This window comes from Pongo abelii, chromosome 12 (genome assembly GCF_028885655.2).
Source record: "Pongo abelii isolate AG06213 chromosome 12, NHGRI_mPonAbe1-v2.0_pri, whole genome shotgun sequence".
Classification (NCBI taxonomy): domain Eukaryota; kingdom Metazoa; phylum Chordata; class Mammalia; order Primates; family Hominidae; genus Pongo; species Pongo abelii.
Window position 1 is genome coordinate 40,841,067 of NC_071997.2, and position 22,436 is coordinate 40,863,502.

The window sequence follows — 22,436 nt, forward strand, 5'->3', positions numbered from 1 at the left end:
TAATCCCAGTTGCTCAAGAGGCTGAGGGAGGAGAATTGCTTGAACCCGGGAGGCAGAGGTTGCAGTGAGCCGAGATTGTGCCATTGTGCCCCTGCACTCCAGCCTGGATGACAGAGTACGACTCTGTTAAAAAAAAAAAAAAAAGAAAAAGTTGCCCATGGGAAGAATGACAAGTAAAACACAGAGGATGTTATATGTTAAGCTGATGTTTCAATGTAGGATTGCTCAGGCCCAAAGGGCAAACCATTATATGTTCAACTTAAAAAAAAAAAACAAACAGGGCTGGGCACAGTGGCTACACCTGTAATCCCACCACTTTGGGAGGCCGAGGTGGGCAGATCGCTTGAAGCCAGGAGTTTGAGACCAGCCTGGGCAACATGGTGAAACCCAGTCTCTACTAAAATTACAAAAATTAGTCAGGCGTGGTGGCGCAGGCCTGTAGTCCCAACTGCTCGAGAGGCTGAGGCAGGAGAATCTCTTGAACCCAGGAGATGGAGGTTGCTGTGTGCTGAGATTGTACCACTAAACTCCAGCCTGGGCAACAGAGTGAGACTCTGCCTCAAAAGCAAACAAACAAAAAAGAAAGAAAGAACAAGAAACAAAACAAAAAAGCAGCAGGAATTGTGTGCAGTTAGATCCCTTCCATGATCCCAAGGTGGAGGGTGGGATCACCTGGGGTTGGAGGTGGTGAGGCTTAGGGCTGAAGGTCAGGGTGTCTGACTCTCACGCATTCTTATTGATTATAAGAAGCCAGATGTTTACATCCTGGCTGGCCAGCTGGGCCAAATCTTCCAAGTTCAACTGGTTGCATTAAAAATATCCTACTTTGTAAAATATTTGCCCTCTGAGTTTGTATGTCTAGGAGCACCCCAGAGAAGGGGGAGAAACAGGACAGATGGGCTGTGGACTCTGTGAGAGGTTGGAGGGTTTCTGTGGGGGCCACTGGGAATGGGGTGCAGTGGTCCAGCTGTCAGGCACTTACAAGCTCTCTTGAATCCTGCCTGTGGTCAGGTTATTAATGAAGGAAGGTGGCCACAGAGGAAGGTGGCCTGAGCCCAGGAAGGAACTGAGCTTTTATCTGCAGAGGTCAGCACCTTGACAGTGGAGGAGGTTTTTTTCCCCCTTCTTCTGGTTGCAGGGATACCTGCAAACAAGTTTGCACCCTAAGAAGTCTCAGAGTCCAGGGTGAGGCTTAGCCCCAAAGCTCCTCTCCTTCGAAGTTGACTGGATGCAATGGTACTGCAGAGCAGGAAACATGGGAAGTAATTATCTTTTTAGTAGGTCACTGGCCTCCTTTGGGAGAAGAGACCAGAGGGAGAGGGGAGAAGGCGAATGGTGCGGCCCCCCCCAGAGGCTGCGCCTGCAGTAGCTGCCTTGGTGATTAATAGCCATGTCACATCACGCGAATATTGCCTTAAGCAGCCGCGTTCAAAATTGAGTGGGAATGAAATAAAACAACCCAAAATAAATGTTTCCTCTATTCCTTAGGAGTTGCTGGAATCTAGAAATAGCTTTTCAAATCTATAATTTTAAATGGCATCATTCACAGCACTCTCCGAGCCTGGCTTTATTCTCACATGGATATCGTTGTGCACACAAGCACCACTTTTTGATTTTAAAGACCATGAAAAATTTGAGCTAAGTGACTTTTTTTTTTTTGGTATTGAAATGAAAATTATATTTACAGAGAGAAATATAGCCTTTGTATGTGTTTTTAAAGGAAAATAGTAACCCAGTGGAGGAAAAGGATGGGAAGAATATTGTGTCCACATAGATCATAAACTGGAACAATAAAAATGTCTGGCAGGCGGTAATTGCTGGCCAGCTGCAGGGATTACAGCCCTGTGAGCTGTGTTCAGGGCAGTGTGCCAGGATGCTGGCAACCAGAGTCCAGGCCTGGACTGTCATGGCCCTTGGTGAGGCCAATGGAGCCTGAGAGCATAAATAAGAGGTGACCACAGCATGGCAGGGCAGGGTCTCTCACGGGCCAGGCCCTCTGGGGACCCCAAGTCTTGAGGCTCTTGGTATCTGCTACCCGTGCTGTTGCCAGGCTGCCCGCATGGGGGCTGATGGTGGCAGTCACAGGGCTGACCTTTTGCTGCATCTTTGGGTGGGAGAAGCTTCAGTAGCTCTCAGTGTCATTCCTCCTTGGAGAAGCCAGAGAGCACATCTCATGGGTGAGAAGCGAGAGTAAACTCCCTGCTCAGTGCTTGGGGATTGTCAGGGTCTTGGGCCAGAGGGAGGGAAAGAAAGAGTTGGGTGGTGCCTACCTTCTGCCCACCCACTTGTTTGCCTCTGGGCCCTGGCAGGAAAGCCTGTGGTGGAGTGGGCTGTTGGGCATAGGGGAGGCTCCTTCCTTTCATTTCATCTTCTATCCCTGTCCTAACTGCCCTGGCTCCCATCCAGCACACCAGTGTCTGAGAATTGAATTTTGTTCAGAGGATCTAATGACAAGCAAACGTTCCAAGGAGAAGCAGGGGAGGGTAGGTGGAGGGGTTGCTGTGGAGCTGCTGGGAGCTGGCAGGACATTCATCTGCCCTCCTGCCTCTGTCTTTCCTGGGTACATATGTCAGGCCAGGCTGGGGCACCAGAAGACTGAGCAGGCCTTCCCTCAGTGGGCTGAGTCCAGTGACAGGTGCTGTTTTAAAATGTAGGTTGTATTATTACTCAGTATGGTGAGCTTGGCAGATCAGAAGAGGATAAGCCATTGAAAGCATAGTTTGTTACTCACAGTTCCCAAGAGAAGGGGCACGCCATGCCACGCAGGGCCACACGGGGAAACACTAGCATTGGTTAGAAGGGAGAGAGGGCATGAAGGGAAAATGTGGGCAAGAGCCTTTATTGTGGTTTCCACAGGAAGAAATGGGCAGGGCTGGTAAGCATGTTTAAGACTGGCTAGTATGGATAACTTGAGAAGGCTCCGAGGCATAGGATCTGTCCTGAGTTGTCTGGTACCTGGCCCTGGGGAGACTAGGTTAGGCCCTGAGTGGAAGAGACAGATAAAGGAAGCAGCGGGAGTGGGGTCCTGAACTGATTCGTTTGCATATGAAAAATGCACTCAAAGAGGAGTCGTTTGCTGTCTTCAGGAATTAGCTGGCCCTGGGAGCCCCTGTCTCTCCAGGGTCAGTAAAGTCTCAGATGTCGAAGCATCAGAGGCACATGGTTAACACAGGTGCACATGGCGCCAGCTGGAAAGGGAAGGTGCTGGGCCTCACAGGAGGGGCAACATGAAATGCTCAGGGCATTCCAGGGAGAAGCAACTTCCTGCTTTGGTTGGTTTGGTTCTGTTTAGTTTTGAAGGGGTGTGCCAAGGAGAAGGGGAGAATCAGAGAAGTCTCAATTTGGGGAGATGGCATGTGGCTGAGCCACCAAAAATGAGTCCAGTTAGACACTGGCAGTTAGGGGTGGGGTCAGCTGCAGGCAGAGAGCCCTGCTTGGACAGAGGTCCAGGATGGGAAGCGTCTGAAGGGGCTTAGTGGGAGAAAAGGCTGGAACACTCAAGTCAAGCTATAGCGGACTCTTGAATGCCAAGCTGAGGCGTTTGGATTTTATTCCCTACAAGCTGGCCAGAGCCGTTTTGCTCCCTAGAAGTTCTTCCAGTAAATTCATAGACTCACACAGAATGTCTATGCTTGGCTGTATATCACAGTTACAGAACATAATTAACAAGTTAGGATGCTGATGCCAATTTATTCTGGATGGAATAAAAAATGCAATGTGGCTAAAAACTCAGTGCTTCCTGGGCCAGCAGGTAATGTCAGGGAGTGGAAAGGGCTCTGGCATCCTCAGGGTATAGCCGTTTCCTGCCTGGAGGGTCGGGCTTCTGAGTTCCAGCAGATTGCATTATGGGAATAGGGTCCGGAGGTGCCATATCTTCCTATTTTTAAAGAAAGTCTGGACATTTAGATTCTTGTGAACACTCTTGATTTTTGTGAAATTACCTGGGAACTCAGCAGTGGATTAGGAGAACATAACTCCTCTCTTTCAGCACAGGGAGAGGCACTGCGAGGCCTGCCACATGGACCCTTGGTGGCCTCTTTCTCCTCTTCACCCATCACCCCAATTGTGGGGTCAAAGAGGAACTGTGAGGGTCAAAGAGGAAATGGCACCGCTACAAGGTGTGCCTCCATTGGGAAACTGAGGCACAACAGGTCGGGGTCATATGTGGCATCCAAAGACCTTCTCTGAGGTCTCCAGTGGCCACTCTGCTTTGCTTTTTTTACATTTCCTCATTTGCAGAATGAATTCATTCTTTCATTCATTAAATGAATATTGAGTGTATGGTGGCCAAGACAAAGAGTTCACCATAGAAACAAATTTTGATGAGATGCTGTTTAAAATCGTACTATTGGCCAGGCGTGGTGGCTCACGCTTGTAATCCCAGCACTTTGGGAGGCCGAAGCAGGCGGATCACCTGGGTTCAGGAGTTCAAGACCAGCTTGGCCAACATGGTGAAACCCCGTCTCTACTAAAAATGCAAAAAATTAGCCAGGTGTGGTGGTGGGCGCCTGTAGTCCCAGCTACTTGGGAGGCTGAGGCAGAGAATTGCTAGAACCTGGGAGGCGGAGGTTGCACTGAGCCAAGATTGCACCATTGCACTCCAGCCTGGACGACAGAGCAAGACTCTGTCTCAAAAAAAAAAAAAAAATTGTATTATGATCGTACTTATTTTTCAGCAAAAAAAAAAAAAAAAAGCCTAACAACAACAACAACAAAAAAGAAAACTAAACGGTGTTGTGGTCAATCACTGCTTTTGCTGTCACTTTGTGGGTAAAATGTCCTGAAGTGAAGCTCTGGAGCATGGGGCCATGCCCAAGGCTCTCTCTGCACATGCCACCTTGTCTGGGTCTTCTCTATGTCCCAGGCTCTGGGCTCAGTGGCTGGGACTCAGCTTTCTTGACCTGGTAAATGTCCACTGCCTAGCATGATGCTGGGCAGAGGGCAGACACACAGCTGTCCCCCAGTGGGGTGGATTGCACGTGGCCATTGTCTGGTTTTGGTAGATAAGAGTCTAGCCACAACAACCATAGATAAAGCTACAGTAGAATCACAGCATGTAAAAATGGAAGTTAAGTGAGAGGAACACATGAAATTTGTAAAATGATTACATTAATCAGCCTGGGTTGCTGTAACAAAATGCCATAGACTGGGCGGCTTAAGTAATAGAAATTTATTTCTCACAGTTCTGGAGACTGCAAGTCAAAAATCAAGGCACTGACAGGTCTGGTGAGGGCGCTCTTCCTGGCCGGCAGATGGCTGATGGCCGCCATCTTGCTGTGTCCTCACATGATCTTTCTCAGAGCATGGATGTGGGGAGAGAGGGACCTTTCTCTTCTCTTTTTATAAGGCCACCAATTCTATCAGATTGGATCCTTACCACCTAATTTAAGCTTAATTGCCTCCTGAAATGACTATCTCCAAATAGTCACATTGGTTGTTAGGGCTTCAATATGTGAATTCTGCGGTGACACAGTTCAGTCCTTAGCAATGAGCTAACATCATGATGACACCGTTACTGGCTTTGGGATTTTTTTGTTGTTTTCACCGTGATCCAGCAAAAGCTGAGAGGTTTCCCTGTAGACTGACAGCCCTTTCATTTGGAGCCACGAGCCTGCTGTGGTTGGGTGTGAACTAGGATGGAGGGGCGGGCATGGATGAAGGGCGGGTTGGGGTGGTATTCTTGAAACAGCCATCTGTGGGGTGGTTAGACTGTGCCTGGGGGAAGTCTGTGCTCTTAGAAAACAAGGCTGTGCTCACAGTGCTAGACTATGAGATGCCTTAAACACTAAAAAGATTATGGTGCCCTTCTTTCAATTACAAATAAACACAATATTTAAGTATAAGATTATGTTTAAGAAAGTCTTTATCAAATATAAGATTTTTAAAACAATTGCTTCTTCTCTTTGAGTGGTTGATGGATGTTCTCACCCCACTGGTGTGTGAAGCAAAGGTTTGCCCACCATGCTTGATAACATAGCACAATGTATGTGTGTGTGTGAGTGAAATGTTGTTCTTTCATAAACCAATGTTAAACTCAGAGCTGTTCAAAGACAGCATGCTGCTGAAAGTAGGATGTAGAGCATCAGGCAGCATGGGGCAGAGGGTGACCTCTATGAAAAGCCTGGGCTCTTTGCAATCTACAACTATGAGATCCTGGGGGATTTGTCCCTGGGCATTGCCTGTGGGGACAATCCCACACCACTTTATAAACTGCTCCAAGGAAGGCTTTGGTTCACCTGACATAGCAGCCTCAGAGTGCAATGCAGATGCTGTCTGCAGGGTGCAGGGATTTAAGGTGGGATGTGGAGAACACCTTTTCCACATAGAATTACGGGGGGGGGGGGGTTAGGTGGGCTAAAAGTAATGACCTACCTGTGAATCTGACAATAGCACCAGGGTTAATGTCACCCTCCTTGTTGAGAATGTCCTTTTGAAATATGTTCTAGGGTATTGCTCCTGTCCTATTAATTATGTCACAAATTTAGTAAAGCTGAATAATTAATGATCATGGGGCACTTGGAACTATAAAATGTCATGTAAATGTTAAGGAGTAAAAATTACTCTGGTGTTAGATAGATGTGCTGCTTTAAAAATGTTCCACGCTGGAAAGGTTAACTTCTAGAAGAGCTGAAAAGCTTCCTGTTGGGCTTTCTTCAGAAACTTAGGCTGTTTTGCCCTAACCACATTTTGGGAAATTCAGATTTCTGATTCTGGAGTCTTTGGAAGGCAAATGGCTAGCCAGCATTTTTAGCTCTGGAAATGAAGTTGCCTCCCGCTCCTGGATTTTGGTAAAAATTGTGTCTGTTGATTCCCTCTAGCCGGAGGCAGTTTGGGCCCAAAACCAAGGAAGAGGTGAAGATCATTGAGCACCAAAAGCAGACCCTGCGGCTGATGCCCCACCTGGCCACAGCCTTGACCCTGACCTTCGTCAGCAGGTGAGATGGCTCTCAGGGTTTGCTCTCTCAGGATAAGTGTGATGCCCTGGCGTGAGTAAGAATTCAGAGAAGCAGGCACAGGATGTCATTTTCTAACTGTGATCAGGAAGAGTCTGTTGTTAAAATCAGATGCCCAGGTTAAAAGCATCCTCGGATGCTTAAACCACTGCAAATGTTTTTAACCTGGACATCTGATTTTAAAGGATGCTGAGGTCCAAGTCTTGATTGTCTCTTTATTCAGATGAATGGAGGCCACAGAGACTTTGAGGAAGCAGGAGCCAATGTTTCTCCAGAGTTTTTAAAAGTAGCAGACTTGAACAGTTAAAAGTTCTTTACTTCTGATAAAGGTTCTAATTTACAGTAAAGTTTTCAAAAATATGTCCAGGTGTGTGTGTATTTGGTGGTGGTGCAGGGGAGGCGGGGAGTGAGGAGCTTTGAATAAAACGTGTACCGTAAGTACACCTGGAAATTCACATTCTACTACAGGCTTTCATTTCTGCCTCTCAGCTATTCCTCCCCAAGTGCTAGGCCGTTGTCCAGCACTTGTGTGTCGTGTTATCATCATCTCCGCATTATAAAGATAAGAAACTTAGGATTTATCTCAGATCACAGAGCCTTGAAGTGGTGAACTGGGAGTGGAACTCCAAACTCTGGGCCCTATTCTGTGTTCTTTCCTCCCTCCATAAGCAATTTTGCTTCTCAGTGTTAACTCCAATCATTCATTTATGAATAATTTAGAATTGGCTTATGTTTGAAATTTAACATGCTGATGGGGAAGCTAGTGCCAGGGTTTATAAAAGGATGGTAATCAGAGAGCCCTTGGCATATCTAGTGTGCTGCTGACTCTGGATTGCCCAGGTGTTGCTGGCATGGCTGGGAGGGATTGGATGGGTGCACCTGTGTTCTTATTGTACACGAGGCTGGCAAGTGGAATGCCAGTGTTCCAAGGTGCAAGGACACTGAACCCTGCAGGCTGAGCTGCAGGTAACAATAGTAAGATCCATCCATGCCACCTGGAAGAAAATTTAAAACACTTGCATCCACCATCTCTTACCTAAAATGTTTCTGAATGGTTTTTGCGGTTTAATTTGCACACAGTGAAATGCATAGATTTTAGTTTTTGGTGGAGTTTTGACACACATATACTCTTCTCGTGTAATGAACACTAAAGCCAAATTTAAAACATTTCTGTCATCCCCAAAAGTTCCCTCTGGCCCCTTTGCAGTTGACCCTCACCTCTCCACCACAGCGGAGACAAACATTTTTCTGATTTCTATTCCCAATAGCTTAGTTTTGCCTGTTCTTGTACTTGATGTAAATGGAATCATACCATATGTATTCTTTTGTGTCCAATTTATTTCATTCAACAGAAGGGCTTGATGTTCCTCAATGTCGTGGATAGTTTGTTAATTTTTATTGCTGAATAGTAACACGAAATGACTGAACTGCAGTTAATCTCTTCTACTGATGGACATTTGAATTGTTTCCAGGTTTGTAGTTACTATGAAAAAGGCAAAGTGAATATTCTTGCACAAGTGTTTCATTTTTCTTAGGATAAATACCTAGAGAGGACTTGCTGGATGATTAGGTAAATGTATTTTTAACTTTATAAGAAATTGCCAGTTTTTCAAAGAAGTGGTACTGTTTTACAAGCCCTCAAGCAACATGTGAGAGTTTCAGTTGTTCTTCAGCCTGACCAACATTTGTTTCAGTTCTTTCTTAATCATATTCACACTAGTAGGTATGAAATGTTATCACATTGCTGTTTAAATTTACAGTTATCTGGTGGCTGATGACATTGAGCACTTTTTCATGTGCACATTGGCCATTGTATATCTTCTCTGTGATGAAAGATCTGTTTAAATCTCTTGCATATTTTTCTAAATTGACTTGTTTATCTTCTTACTGACTTATAAGAGTTTATTTGTAATAAAAACAAGCTCTTACTTATTTTAAATATTTTTGGTCAGTGTGAATTTTGCCTTTTTATTTTCTTAATAATGTTATTTGGGGGAGCAGAAAATTTTAATACTGCTTAAGTCTAATTTATCCTTTTCTTGTTTTATGATTATTGCTTTCTGTGTCTTTTCTAAGACATTGCTATAACCATAGCTTAATGGTAAGTCTTGAAATCAGGTAGTAGGTCTGACCTTACAGAAATAAAAAGGAATATAAGAGAATACTATGAACAATAGTATGCAAAAAAAATGTAAAACCTATATGAAATGGATGAAGTCCTATAAGGAAACAAACTACCAAAATATAATAAAGAATACATAGAAAATTCTAATAAACCAATCACAGGATATTAGGTAAATAATTTTGAAACTTTCCACAATGAAAAGCCCAGGCCTAAACAGCTTTAATAGTGAATTCCACCAAACATTTAAATAAGAATTAATATCAGTCCTCCACAAACTCTTCCAAAACATAGAAGAGGAAGGAGCACTTCCCAACTTATCCCATGTGGCCAGTATTACTCAATACCAAAATAAGGCAAAGACATTAGAAGAAAACTATAGAGCAATATCACTTATGAATATAGATGTAAAAACCCTTAACAAAATGCTAGTAAGCTTAATCCAGCAACATATAAAAAGGAGTATACACCATGACCAATTGAGATTTATCCCAGGAATGCAAGGTTGGTTTAACATATCAAAAAAACAACATACTATACTGTGTTAATAGAATATGTGAAAAAAACATGATCATCCCCATAGATTCAGAAAAAGTATTTGACAGAATCAAGTACCTTTTCATGATAAAAACACTCAACAAACTAGGTATATAAGAAAACTTTGTTTACCTGATAAAAGTCATCTATGAAAAACCCACAGTTAACATCATATGTAATGGTGAAAGATTGAATGCTCTCTCCCTAAGATTAGGAACAAAACAAGGATATCTAATTTTTCCATGTCTATTTAACATCATGTTGAAGTTCTAGTCAAGACAGTTAGGCAAGGAAAATAATAAAAGTCAAGTAAACTGGAGAGGAGAAGTAAGCTATCCCTATTTGCAGATGATGTGCCTTCATATATAGAAAATCTTACAGAATCCACTAAAAATTTATTAGAAATGACATGTTCAGCAAGACTGCCGGCTAGATCAATAAATAAAAATCAATTGTATTTCTATAGACTAGCAATGAACAATCCAAAAATCAAAAAGAATAAAATACTTAAGGATAAATTTAACAAAGAATTTAAAGAAGATGTGAATATATGGAATATATGTTCATGGTTCAGAAGATGTAATGTTGTTAAGGTGACAATACTCCCTAAATTAATCTATAGATACAAAGCAATCTCTATCAAAATCCCAGAAGCCTGATCTTTTTAGAAATTGACAAGCTGACCCTAAAATTTATGGAAATATAAAGGAACCAGTATAGCCACAACAATCTTGAGAAAGAGTAGCAAAGTTGGAAGGCTCACATTTCTGAATTCAAAAACTTAATATGAAGCTGCAGTAGTCAAGACAGTGTGGTACTGGCGTTGGATAGATACACAGGTCAATGGAATTAAATCAAGAGACAGAAACACATCCCTAAATTTATGGCCAGTTTGTTTTTTACAAAGATGCTAAGACAATTCAATGAAAGAAAGAATAGTCTTTTCAATAAATGGTGCTAGGACAACTGGGTATTGATATGCAAAAAATGAAGTTGGACCCCTATACAGCAGTTAACTTAGAATGGAGCATAAGCCTAAATTTAAGACCTAAGACAATAAATCTCTCAGAGGAAAACAGGAGCAAATCTTTGCAACTGTAGGTTAGGCAGTGGTTTCTTAGAATACCAAAAGCACAATTACAAAAGAAAAAAAGTGTATACATTGGACTTCATAAGAAGTAAAAGATTTTTTGTGCTTAAAAAGTCACCATCAAGAAAGTGAAAGACAATCCACAGAATAGGAGAAAGTATTTTCAAATTATTTATCTGGTATATACATCTGGACTTGTATCTAGAACATACATGAATTCTTGCAATTCAACAATAAAATGACAAATAATCCAATTGAAAAAATGGGCAAAGATCCAAAGAATTTTCTCCAAAGAAGATGTACAAATAACCAATAAGCACATGAAAAAGTACTAAAAGTCATTATTTGTCAAGGAAGTACAAATCAAAACAGCAATCAGATAAAACTTCACACCCACTAGGATGGCTATAATGAAAAAGATAATAACAAGTGTTGACAAGTATGTAGTGAAATAGAAACCTCATACATTGCCGGTGGGAATGTGAAATGGTATAGTTGCTTTGGGAAACAGCTTGGCAGTTCTACAAAATATTAAACATGAAATTGCCATATAGCTCAGCAATTCTACTCCTAGGTATATACCCCAGAGAAATGAAAACATACATGCACGCAAAAATGTGCACTTGAGTGTTCATAGTGACATTTTTTGTAATAATGAAAATGTGGAAAAAATCCAGGTGTCCATAGATTGACAAATGGGTAAACAAAATATGGCACATCCACAAAGTGGAATATTATTTGGCAATAAAAAAGAATGAAGTACTGATACATGCTATAACATGGATAAACCTTGAAAACATTATGCTAAGTGAGAGGAGCTAGTCACAAAAATCATGTGGTATAATTCCATTGATATGAAATTTCCAGAATAGTCAGAATGATAGAGATGGAAACTAAATCAGTGGTTGCCAGGGACTGAGGGGTAAAGGAGGTATATTTAGGCCAGTCTTACATTGTTATGAAGAAATACCTGAGGCTGGGTAATTAATGAAGAAAAGAGGTTTAGTTGGCTCATGATTCTGCAGGCTATACAAGCATGGCACAGGCATCTGCTCTGCTTCTGGGTAGGTCTCCGGGAGCTTTTATTCATGGCAGAAGGTGAAGTAGGAGGAGGCACGTCACATGGCGAAAGCAGGAGCAAGAGAGAGTAGGAGAGGTACCACGCACTTGAAACAATTAGATTTTGTGAGAACTCACTACAGTGAGGACAGCACCAAGCCTGGAGGAATCCACCCCCGTGACCCAAATACCGCCCACCATGTCTCACCTCTGACATCGGGAATTACAATATGAGATGTGGAGGGGACATCCAAACTATATCAGGAGAAAATGAGGAGTGATTGCTAATAGGTATAGGCTTTCTCTTTTGGGTGATGAAAATATTCTAAAATTAGATGGCAATGGTTGCACAACTCCCTAAATATACTAGAAATCACTGACTTGTACACTTGAATAATATGAATGCTGTGGTTTGAGAAATATATCTAATAAAGCTGTTGAGAAAGAGAGAGGAGGAAAAAAAGATATCAGGTTATGTGAGTCCTCTAAGTATTTTTTTTCCCCTCGAAATTGTCTTGCTATTCTAGAGTCTTTGCACATCTGTTTAGATTTGTTTGTGATTGCGTTGAATCTATAAAGCAATTTGGGCAGTATTGCGTCTTTCAGGTTAATGAAGATGGTATATCTCTTTGTTTATACAGGTGTTCAATTTATTTAAGTAATGTTTTATAATTTACAGTGTAGAAATCTTGCACATTTTTCACTAAATGTAGTCAAAAGGCATTGATTTTTAATTCCCAATTGTTAATATTTTATAGAAATATAACTCATCATTGTGTACTGACCTGTATTGCCACTAAATTTATTTATTAGTAATTTATTTGTAGACCATTTAGAATTTTCTACCTACACAATATATCAAATGTGAGTAAAGAGAGTTTTACTTATTTTTTCCAATATTTATTTTTTTTAATTTTTGTTTTGTTTTGATTTTGCCTTATTAGACTGGACAAAACCTTCAGTACAATATTGAGTAGCAGGGGTGAGATGGACATCCTATATTGTTCTTGACTTCAGGTGAAAATGCGTTCAGTACTTCACCATTAACATGAATGTTCACTGCAGATTGTTATTGTCTTTCTTGTTTGTTTTAATTTTTGTGGGTATATAGTAGGTGTTACATAGTAGGTGTTACATAGCTGGTGTTATATTTACGGGGTACGTGAGATGTTTTAATACAGACATGCAATTTGAAATAAGCACATTATAGAGAATGGAGTATCCATCCCCTCAAGCATTTATCCTTTGTGTTACAAACAATCCAATGACACTCTTTTAGTTGTTTTACAATGTACAATTAAGTTATTACTGACTATAGTCACCCTGTTTTGCTATTAAATAGTAGGTCTTATTCATTCTTTTTATCTATTTTTGTTGTTGTTGATGCCCTTTATTAGACTGAGGAAATTCCCTTCAATTCCCAGTTGGCTGAGTGTTTTTTTCGTGCATGTTCAATTTTGACACAATTTTTCTTTCTCTATTTAGATGGTCATGTGATTTTTCTCCTTCATTCTATTAAGAAATGAGTTACATTACTTTTCAAATTTTCAGCCAAATTTGCATTCTTTCAAATCTTTGGTTATATGCATTTTTTATATATATATGTGTGTGTATATATATATGTGTGTGTGTGTATGTATATATATGTATATATGTGTGTGTGTGTATATATATATATATTTTTTTTTTTTTTGAGATGGAGTCTTGCTCTGTTGCCCAGGCTGGAGTGCAGTGGCACAATCTCGGCTCACTGCAACCTCTGCCTCCCAGGTTCAAGCAATTCTCCTGCTTCAGCCTCCTGAGCAACTGGGATTACAGGCAACTGCAACCACACCCAGCTAAATTTTTTTTTGTATTTTTAGTAGAGATGGGTTTTCACCATGCTGGCCAGGCTGGTCTCAAACTCCTGGCCTCAGGTGATACACCCACCTTGGCCTCTCAAAGTGCTGGGATTACAGGCGTGAGCCACTGTACCCGGCCATATTATATATTTTTTGTATTATTAGAGTTAATTGGCTAATGTTTTGATAAGGATTTTTTGTGTCTATGTTCATATGGAATATTGATTTTTAATTTTGGTACTTGAAATTTCCTTGGAAAATTTTGATATCAGTGTTATATTGTCCTCATAAAAGAAATAGGAAAGTTGTCTTTTCTCTATTTTTCTTAAGGAGTTTGTGTAAGATTGCTCTTATTTCTTCCTTAAATGCTTGATAGTATTTACTAAGATGGTATGGATATGGGTTTTTTGTTTTTTTATTGGAAAGTTTTTAATGACTTTATTAATTTCTTTAACAAATGTGAGTCTTCAGTCTTGCCAATTTCTTCTCTTGTTTTATTACCCTGTATTTTTTGAGAAATTTGTTCACTTCTTCGCTAATTTGTAAACTATATATGTTAATAATATTTCCTTATTATAATATTAATGACTGTAAGATCTGTGACAACGTCACTTCTTTTATTTGTAAAAGAAAACAATTTTTGTGGCTTCTTTTTTTTCCTTTTTCTCAGCCAATTTTGCTGGGTGTTTATCAGCTTAGTTAATCTTTTCAAATAACCTACTGGGTAAATAACAAAATTAAGGTAGAAATAAATAAGTTCTTTGAAACCAATGAGAACAAAGACACAATGTCCCAGAATCTCTGGGACACAGCTATAGCAATGTTTAGAGGGAAATTTATAGCACTAAATGCTCACAAGAGAAAGCGGGAAAGATCTAAAATCGACACACTAACATCACAATTAAAAGAAGTAGAGAAGCAAGAGCAAACAAATTCAAAAGCTAGTGGAAGGCAAGAAATAACTAAGATCGGAACAGAACTGAAGGAGATACAGACACGAAAAACCCTTAAAAAAATCAGTGAATCCAGGAGCTGGTTTTTTGAAAAAATTAACAAAATAGATAGACAGCTAGCCAGACTAATAAAGAAGAAAAGAGAAGAATCAAATAGACGCAGTAAAAAATGATAAAGGGGATATCACCACTGATCCCACAGAAATAGAAACTACCATCTGAGAATACTATAAACACCTCTACACAAGTAAACTAGAAAATCTAGAAGAAATGGATAAATTCCTGGACACATACACCCTCCCAAGTCTAAACCAGGAAGAAGTCGAATCCCTGAGTAGACCAATAACAAATTCTGAAATTGAGGCAGTAATTAATAGCCTAGCAACCAAAAAAACCCAGGACCAGACAGATTCACAGCCAAATTCTACCAGAGGTAGAAAGAGGAGCTGGTACCATTCCTTCTAAAGCTATTCCAAAAAATAGAAAAAGAGGAAATCCTCCCTAACTCATTTTATGAGGCCATCATCATCCTGATATCAAAACCTAGCAGAGACACAACAAATAAAGAAAATTCGAGGCCAATATCCCTGATGAACATTGATGGAAAAATCCTCGATAAAGTACTGGCAAACCGAATCCAGCAGCACATCAAAAAGCTTATCCACCACAATCAATTTGGCTTCATCTGTGGGATGCAAGGCTGGTTCAACATAAATCAATAAACATAATCCATCACATAAACCGAACCAATGACAAAAACCACGATTATCTCAATAGATGCAGAAAAGACCTTTGACAAAATTAAACACCCCTACATGCTAAATAAATACTCTCAATAAACTAGGTATCAGTGGAACATATATCAAAATAATAAGAGCTATCTATGATAAACCCACAGCCAATATCATACTGAATGGGCAAAAACTGGAAGCATTCCCTTTGAAAACCAGCACAAGACAAGGATGCCCTCTTTCACCACTCCTATTCAACATAGTATTGGAAGTTCTGGCCAGGGCCATCAGGCAAGAGAAAGAAATAAAGGGTGTTCAAAGAGGAAGAGAGGAAGTCAAATTCTCTCTGTTTGCAGATGACATGATTGTATATTTAGAAAACCTCATCGTCTCAGCCCAAAATCTCCTTAAGCGAATAAGCAACTTCAGCAAAGTCTCAGGATACAAAATCAGTGTGCAAAAATCACAAGCATTCCTGTACACCAATAATAGACAAGCAGAGAACCAAATCATGAGTGAACTCCTATTCAAAATTGCTACAAAGAGAAAAAAATACCTAGGAATCCAACTTACAAGGGATGTGAAGGACCTCTTCAAGGAGAACTACAAACTGCTGCTCAAGGAAATAAGAGAGGACACAATCAAATGGAAAAAACATTCCATGCTTATGTATAGGAAGAATCAATTTGTTGTGAAAATGGTCATACTGCCCAAAGTAGTTTATAGATTCAATGCTATCCCTATCAAGCTACTATTGACTTTCTTCACAGAATTAGAAAGAAACTACTTTAAATTTCATGTGGAACCAAAAAAGAGTCCGCATAGCAAAGACAATCCTAAGCGAAAAGAACAAAGCTGGAGGCATCATGCTACCTGACTTCAAACTATACTACAAGGCTACAGTAACCAAAATAGCATGGTACTGGTACCAAAACAAATATATAGACCAATAGAACAGAACAGAGGCCTCAGAAATAACACCACACATCTACAATCATCTGATCTTTGACAAACCTGACAAAAACAAGCAGTAGGAAAAGGATTCCCTGTTTAATAAATGGTGTTGGGAAAACTGGCTAGCTATATACAGAAAACTGAAACTGGACCCCTTCCTTACACCTTATACAAAAATTAACTCAAGATGGATTAAAGACTTAAACATAAGACCTAAAACCATCAAAACCCTAGAAGACAACCTAGGCAATACCATTCAGGACATAGGCATGGGCAAAGACTTCATGACTAAAACACCAAAAGCAATGGCAATAAAAGCCAAAATTGACAAATGGGATCTAATTAAATTAAAGAGCTTCTGCACAGCAAAAGAAACTATCATCAGAGTGAACAGGCAACCTGTAGAATGAGAGACAATTTTTGCATTCTATCCATCTGACAAAGGGCTAATATGCAGAATCTACAAAGAACTTAAACAAATTTAGAAGAAAAAAACAACCACATCAAAAAGTGGGTGAAGGATATGAACAGACACTTCTCAAAAGAAGACATTTATGCAGCCAACAAACATATGAAAAAAAACCTCATTATCACTGGTCATTAGAAAGATGCAAATCAAAACCACAATGAGATACCATCTGACACCAGTTAGAATGGTGATGATTAAAAAGTCAGAAAACAACAGATGCTGGAGGGGATGTGGAGAAATAGGAATGCTTTTACACTGTTTGTGGGAGTATAAATTAGTTCAACCATTGGGGAAGACAGTGTGGCAATTCCTCAAGGATCTAGAACCAGAAATACCATTTGACCCAGCAATCCTATTACTGGGTATATACCCACAGGATTATAAATCATTCTACTATAAAGACACATGCACAGGTGTGTTTGTTATGGTATGTTCACAATAGCAAAGACTTGGAAGCTATCCAAATGCCCATCAATGATAGACTAGATAAAGGGAATGTGACACATATACACCACAGACTGCTATGCAGCCATAAAAAGGGATGAGCTCTTGTCCTTTGCAGGAACGTGGTTGAAGCTGGAAACCATCATTCTCAGCAAACTAACACAGGAACAGAAAACCAAACACCACATGTTCTCACTCATAAGTGGGAGCTGAACAATGAGAACACATGGACACAGGGAGGGGAACATCACACACCGGGGCCTGTTAGGGGGTGGGGGGGCAAGGGGAGGGATAGCATTAAGAGAAATACCTAATGTAGATGACGGGTTGATGGGTGCAGCAAAACACCCTGGCACATGTATATTTGTGTAACAAACCTGCATATTCTGCATATGTACCCCAGAACTTAAACTATAATAGTAAAAACAAAACCACACTTTGTGTTGTATGGTTCTATAGGTTTTGACAAAGACATAGAGTTGTTCCACTTCAGTATCAAACAAAATTGTCTACCACTTCAGTATCAAACAAAATTGTCTACCCCTTCAGTATCAAACAAAATTGTTCCACCTCCCCCCAAATTCCCTTGTGCTGTCTCTTTATAGTTAACTCCTTCCCACAGTCTTACCCCCCAGAAACCTGTATTTTATACCTATAGTTTTTCCTTTTCTAGAATGTCATACACACAGAATTGTAAAATATGTAGCCTTTTGGACCTACCTTCTTTCACTTAACAAAATGAATTTCAGATTCATCCATGTCATTGTGTGAGTCAATATTTTCCTATTTTTTATTGCTGAGTAGTATTCCATCGTATAGATGTACCACAGGCTGTGTATCCATTTAACTGGTGAGGAACATGTAGGTTGTTCCTAGTTTTTACAATTGTAAATAACTACTAAAAACTATTCTCAACAAGTTTTTGTGTGAATATAAGAATATTTGATTGACTAGGACAAATACCTGTAAGTAGGACTGGTAGGTCAAGTGTTAAGTGTATGTTTAACTTTATAAGAAATTGCTAACGTGTTTTCCAAAGTGGTTGTATCATTTTGTGTTTTCATCAGTGATGTATAAGGGTGCAGTTGTCCTGCATCCTTGCCAGCCATTGTTATTGTCAGATTTTGTTTTGATTTTTATTTGTTTTCTGTCTTTCTGATAGTTGTCTCTAATAGTTTGTAGTTTTACATTTTTATTACACTAATAACTAACAATGTTTAGTGTCTTTTCATGTACTTATTTGCCATCTGTGTATCTTCTTTAGTGAAGTGTCTGTTCAGGTCTTTTATCAATTTTTCAGTTGAGTTGTTTGTTTTCTTATTGTTGAGTGCAAGAGTTCTTTATAGGTTCTAAATAGACTTTTTGCATCACATTTTTATTTACAAATGTTTTCTCCAAGTTTGTCACTTTTTTTAAATTCTCTTAAGAGTGCCTTAATAAGAGCAATAGTTTTAAATTTTTGTTTGGTTCAACGGCTTTAAATTTTGATTTGTCTTGAAATTGGGTAGTGTCAGCTCTCTAATGTTGTTCTTTTTTGAGAATTGTTTTGGCTATTCTTTTTTTGGCCTTTGCTTACATGTCATCTTGTTAATATCTACAAAAAAGATAGCTGATGTTTTTCTTGGGATAGTATTGACTTAGAAATCAGATTGGGAATAGTCTGCCTATTAATATTGAGTCTTTCAATACATGAACCCTGTATATCTTTTCATTTATTTAGGTCTTCTTTGAGTTCTGTTTTGAAATTTCCAACATACAAACCCTACTCATATTTTATTATGTTGATACCTAAGCATTTTACCTTTTTGAAGGTACAGTTGTTTATTTCTAATATGTAGGAATACTATTGACTTTAGTTCTAGGAGCTTTTGTTGGGTAGATTTTAATAAATATAGGGCTTTTCAGATTACCTAATTTTTTGAGTGCTTTTCAAATTTATTTTAACTAATTTGTCAAATTTATGGCGGTAGTGTTGGTTGTAGCATTCTCTTTTCTTTTTAATGTCTGTGGGATCAGTGCGATTTCTCCCCTTTCCTTCCTGATGTTTTGTGTTCGCTTTCCTTATCCGCACTGTTTTGTCTCTCTCACATCAGTTTGGATAGAGGCCTATCAATTTTGTTGCTTTTTCCATATTTTATGTGATTGATTTTCTCTATTTTTAATTTAAATTTCATTGCTATCTGCTCTAATCTTTATTTCTTTCCTTCTGCTTGCTTTAAGTTGCTCTCTCTTGCTCTCTCTCTCTCTGTCTGTGTGTCTCTATATATCCACCCCCGTCTTTTTTTTTTTTTTTTTGAGACAGAGTCTTACACTGTTGCCCAGGCTGGAGTGCAGTGGCACCATCTCGGCTCGCTGCAAGCTCCACCTCCCGGGTTCATGCCATTCTCCTGCCTCAGCCTCTCGAGTAGCTGGGACTACAGGTGCCCACCACCACGCCCGGCCAACTTTTTGTACTTTTAGTAGAGATGGGGTTTCACCATTTTAGCCAGGATGGTCTTGATCTCCTGACCTCGTGATCCGCCCGCCTCGGCCTCCCAAAGTGCTGGGATTACAGGCGTGAGCCACCGCGCCCGGCCATCCACCCTGCTCTCTTAAGGTGAAAGGTTAGATTACTGCTTTGAGACATTGCTTCTTGCCTAATGTAATAAATTCACACTAAAATTTCTCTTTAAGCATTGCTTTAGCTGCATCTTTCTCATTTTGATATGTTGCATTTTCATTTAGTTAAAAATAGGTTAAATTTCTCCTTAAGCCTTCCCTTTCTGCCCCCGAATTATTTATAACTGCTGTCATGGTCCAATAACATCCTTTGTATGAATTTTATTCTTTGAAATTTATGGCTCAGTAAAAATAGTGTTCTGTGTACACTTAAAAAGGATGTGTATTTTGTTGTGATTGGGAGGAGAGTGTTATAAATGTCAATTAGGTCAAGTTGGCTAATTGTTATCTGCAGATCATATATATCATTATTGGTTTTCTGCTTACTTGTTTTATCAGTGACTGCAAGAAGGGGGTTGGCATTTCCAACTATACTCATGAATTTGTTTATTTCTTCTTTCAGTTTTATCCGTTTTTTCCACAAGTATTTTGAAAGTTTTTTTTTGGTTGTTGTTTTGGTGCGTACACATGCAGGTAGCTTCCTAGCGTGACCTGGAAATTTCACAAATAGAAAACAGGCAACAGTGTTATATGATCATGAAAGTTTAAGTTGGATCAAAATAACTTGATGATGAAACCGGAAAATTTTTCATATGCATGCCAAAGGAAAACAGTTTTTTTTTTCTTTCAGTTTTCCCCAGTGGGACTTGTAACTGTTACAGAGGCAAGACTATGCATACGTTTGCTTCCCAGTCAACTGTTTGCAAATTTGGGACACAGAAGTTATTAGACTACATAAGAAAAAGCTGCTATCTATTCTACATTTATAAATATGTATCTGTTTGTCATATATTTATGATAAAAGTGTTACATGTATCAACATGTTTCCTTTTTCTTCAGCTCTTTTTATATTTTGGCTTGATTTAAGCTTGATTTTATAAGTGCTGTGTTACACTGTTAATGAAAATTAAAGTTTCTCTTGATCTTAGTTAGACAGTCTCCAGGTACCTGTATCAGAGACATAGACAAATGTCACAGTCTAGCTCAAGGAAAGAAACAAAAGGTGATCAATAGAAATTCAGTAATTGATAAAAAAGAACCCCAGAGCCCTTACCATGTGCCATTCATGAGTGCCGCATTGAACAGGACAGATTGACACTTGCCTTCACCAGCTGTCAGTCTAATTGCCCCCAAGGACCTTCTAATTTTCTTGACTTGGGCCTCCTTGCACCCTCCATGGTCTCTGGCCCAGCTCATTGTCCCCATTGTAGCTCTGCAGCTTCTTTCCTTTCCTCCTGCTCGTTTCATTCCCTGTCTCCCCCCCATCACAGTAGGGGGTTGACCCATGGAAAATCTGGTCATAGGAATCCCCAGGAAGGCAGTGTCCCAATTAGGGGAAAGAGACTGCCTTTATTTTAACACAAGCCCAGGAAAAAGTTGGCACATTCTGTGACAATATTCTGGTTTTCTAGTTTGTTCCTAGTTTACTGTCCCTGCTACCTCTTCTCCAACTTGTAAGGAAATAGCTTCATAAAATTTGTTGAAACATGACAAAATTTTATGCTAACTACCTCCCCGCAACACACATCTTTCCTTTTTCTTTTTCTTTTTTTTTCTCTGCTAAGGGTGTCAAATCTTGGTTATAGGGCCCATCTCCTAACTTTCCATGAATGTAGGCTGCCAGTCAGTTGGTTTCAAGGTTCAGGGTCTGGGTAAGTGGAGGTTTGACTGGTTAGGTGTTTATTCAATGCATTTGATCCCACTCAAGTGCAAGGAGAGTATACATCTTTAGGTGTACAGGTCTGGAGTTAGGTGAGCAGGAAATGGACAGTTTCCAGACTATTCTGAGTTCAAATCCCAGTCTCTCCACTTACCATCCTTATGAGCAATTACTTAAATTTTCTGGATGTGCATTCCCTTATTAGAAACAGAGCATGAGGCCTGGTGCGGTGGCTCATGCCTCTAATCTCAGCACTTTGGGAGGCCAAGATGAGCAGATCACTTGAGGCCAGGAGTTCGAGACCAGCCTGGCCAAAATGGTGAAACCCCGTCCCTACTAAACATACAAAAAAATTAGCTGGGCATGGTGGTGGTGGCCTGTAATCCCAGCTACTCAGGAGGCTGAGGCAGGAGAATTGCTTGAACTCAGGAGTCAGAGGTTGCAGTGAGCCGAGAACGCGCCATTGTCATCTAGCCTGGGTGACAAGAGTAAGACTCCATCTCAAAAAAAAAAAAAAAGAAAAAAGAAAAAAAGAGAAACAGAGCATGAATGTCAGTACAGATATACCTCAGAGACATTGCAGGTTTGATTCTAGACCACTGCAATAAAGTGAATATTGCAATAACATGAGTCATAATTTTTTTGTTTCCCAGTGTATATAAAAGTTATATTTACACTGTATTACAGCCTATTAAGTGTGCAACAGCATTATGTCTAACAAGTATACATACCTTTGTTAAAAATACTTTATGCTAAAAAATGCTAATGAGCATCTAAGCCTTCAGCAAGTTGATCTTTTTGCTGGTGGTGGGTCTTGACTTGATGTTGATGGCTGCTGACTGATCAGGTTGGTAATTGCTGAAGGTTGGGGTGGCTGTGACAATGCCTTAAGATAACAATGAAGGTTGCCGCAACAATTGACTCTTCCTTTCATGAAACATTTTTCTGTAGCATCTGATGCCATT

General features: G+C 39.8%; 1 protein-coding gene across 2 annotated transcripts in view; it reads left to right on the forward strand.

Moving 5' to 3' along the window:
* Positions 1–22,436, forward strand: part of ACOXL (acyl-CoA oxidase like) — a 390,431-nt gene that overhangs the window by 170,221 nt on the left and 197,774 nt on the right. For both annotated transcript variants that reach the window (XM_024242376.3, XM_054547921.2), the window contains exon 10: positions 6,819–6,935. In XM_024242376.3, coding sequence (XP_024098144.2) covers positions 6,819–6,935 — 117 coding nt within the window. The remainder of the gene's footprint in view (positions 1–6,818; positions 6,936–22,436) is intronic.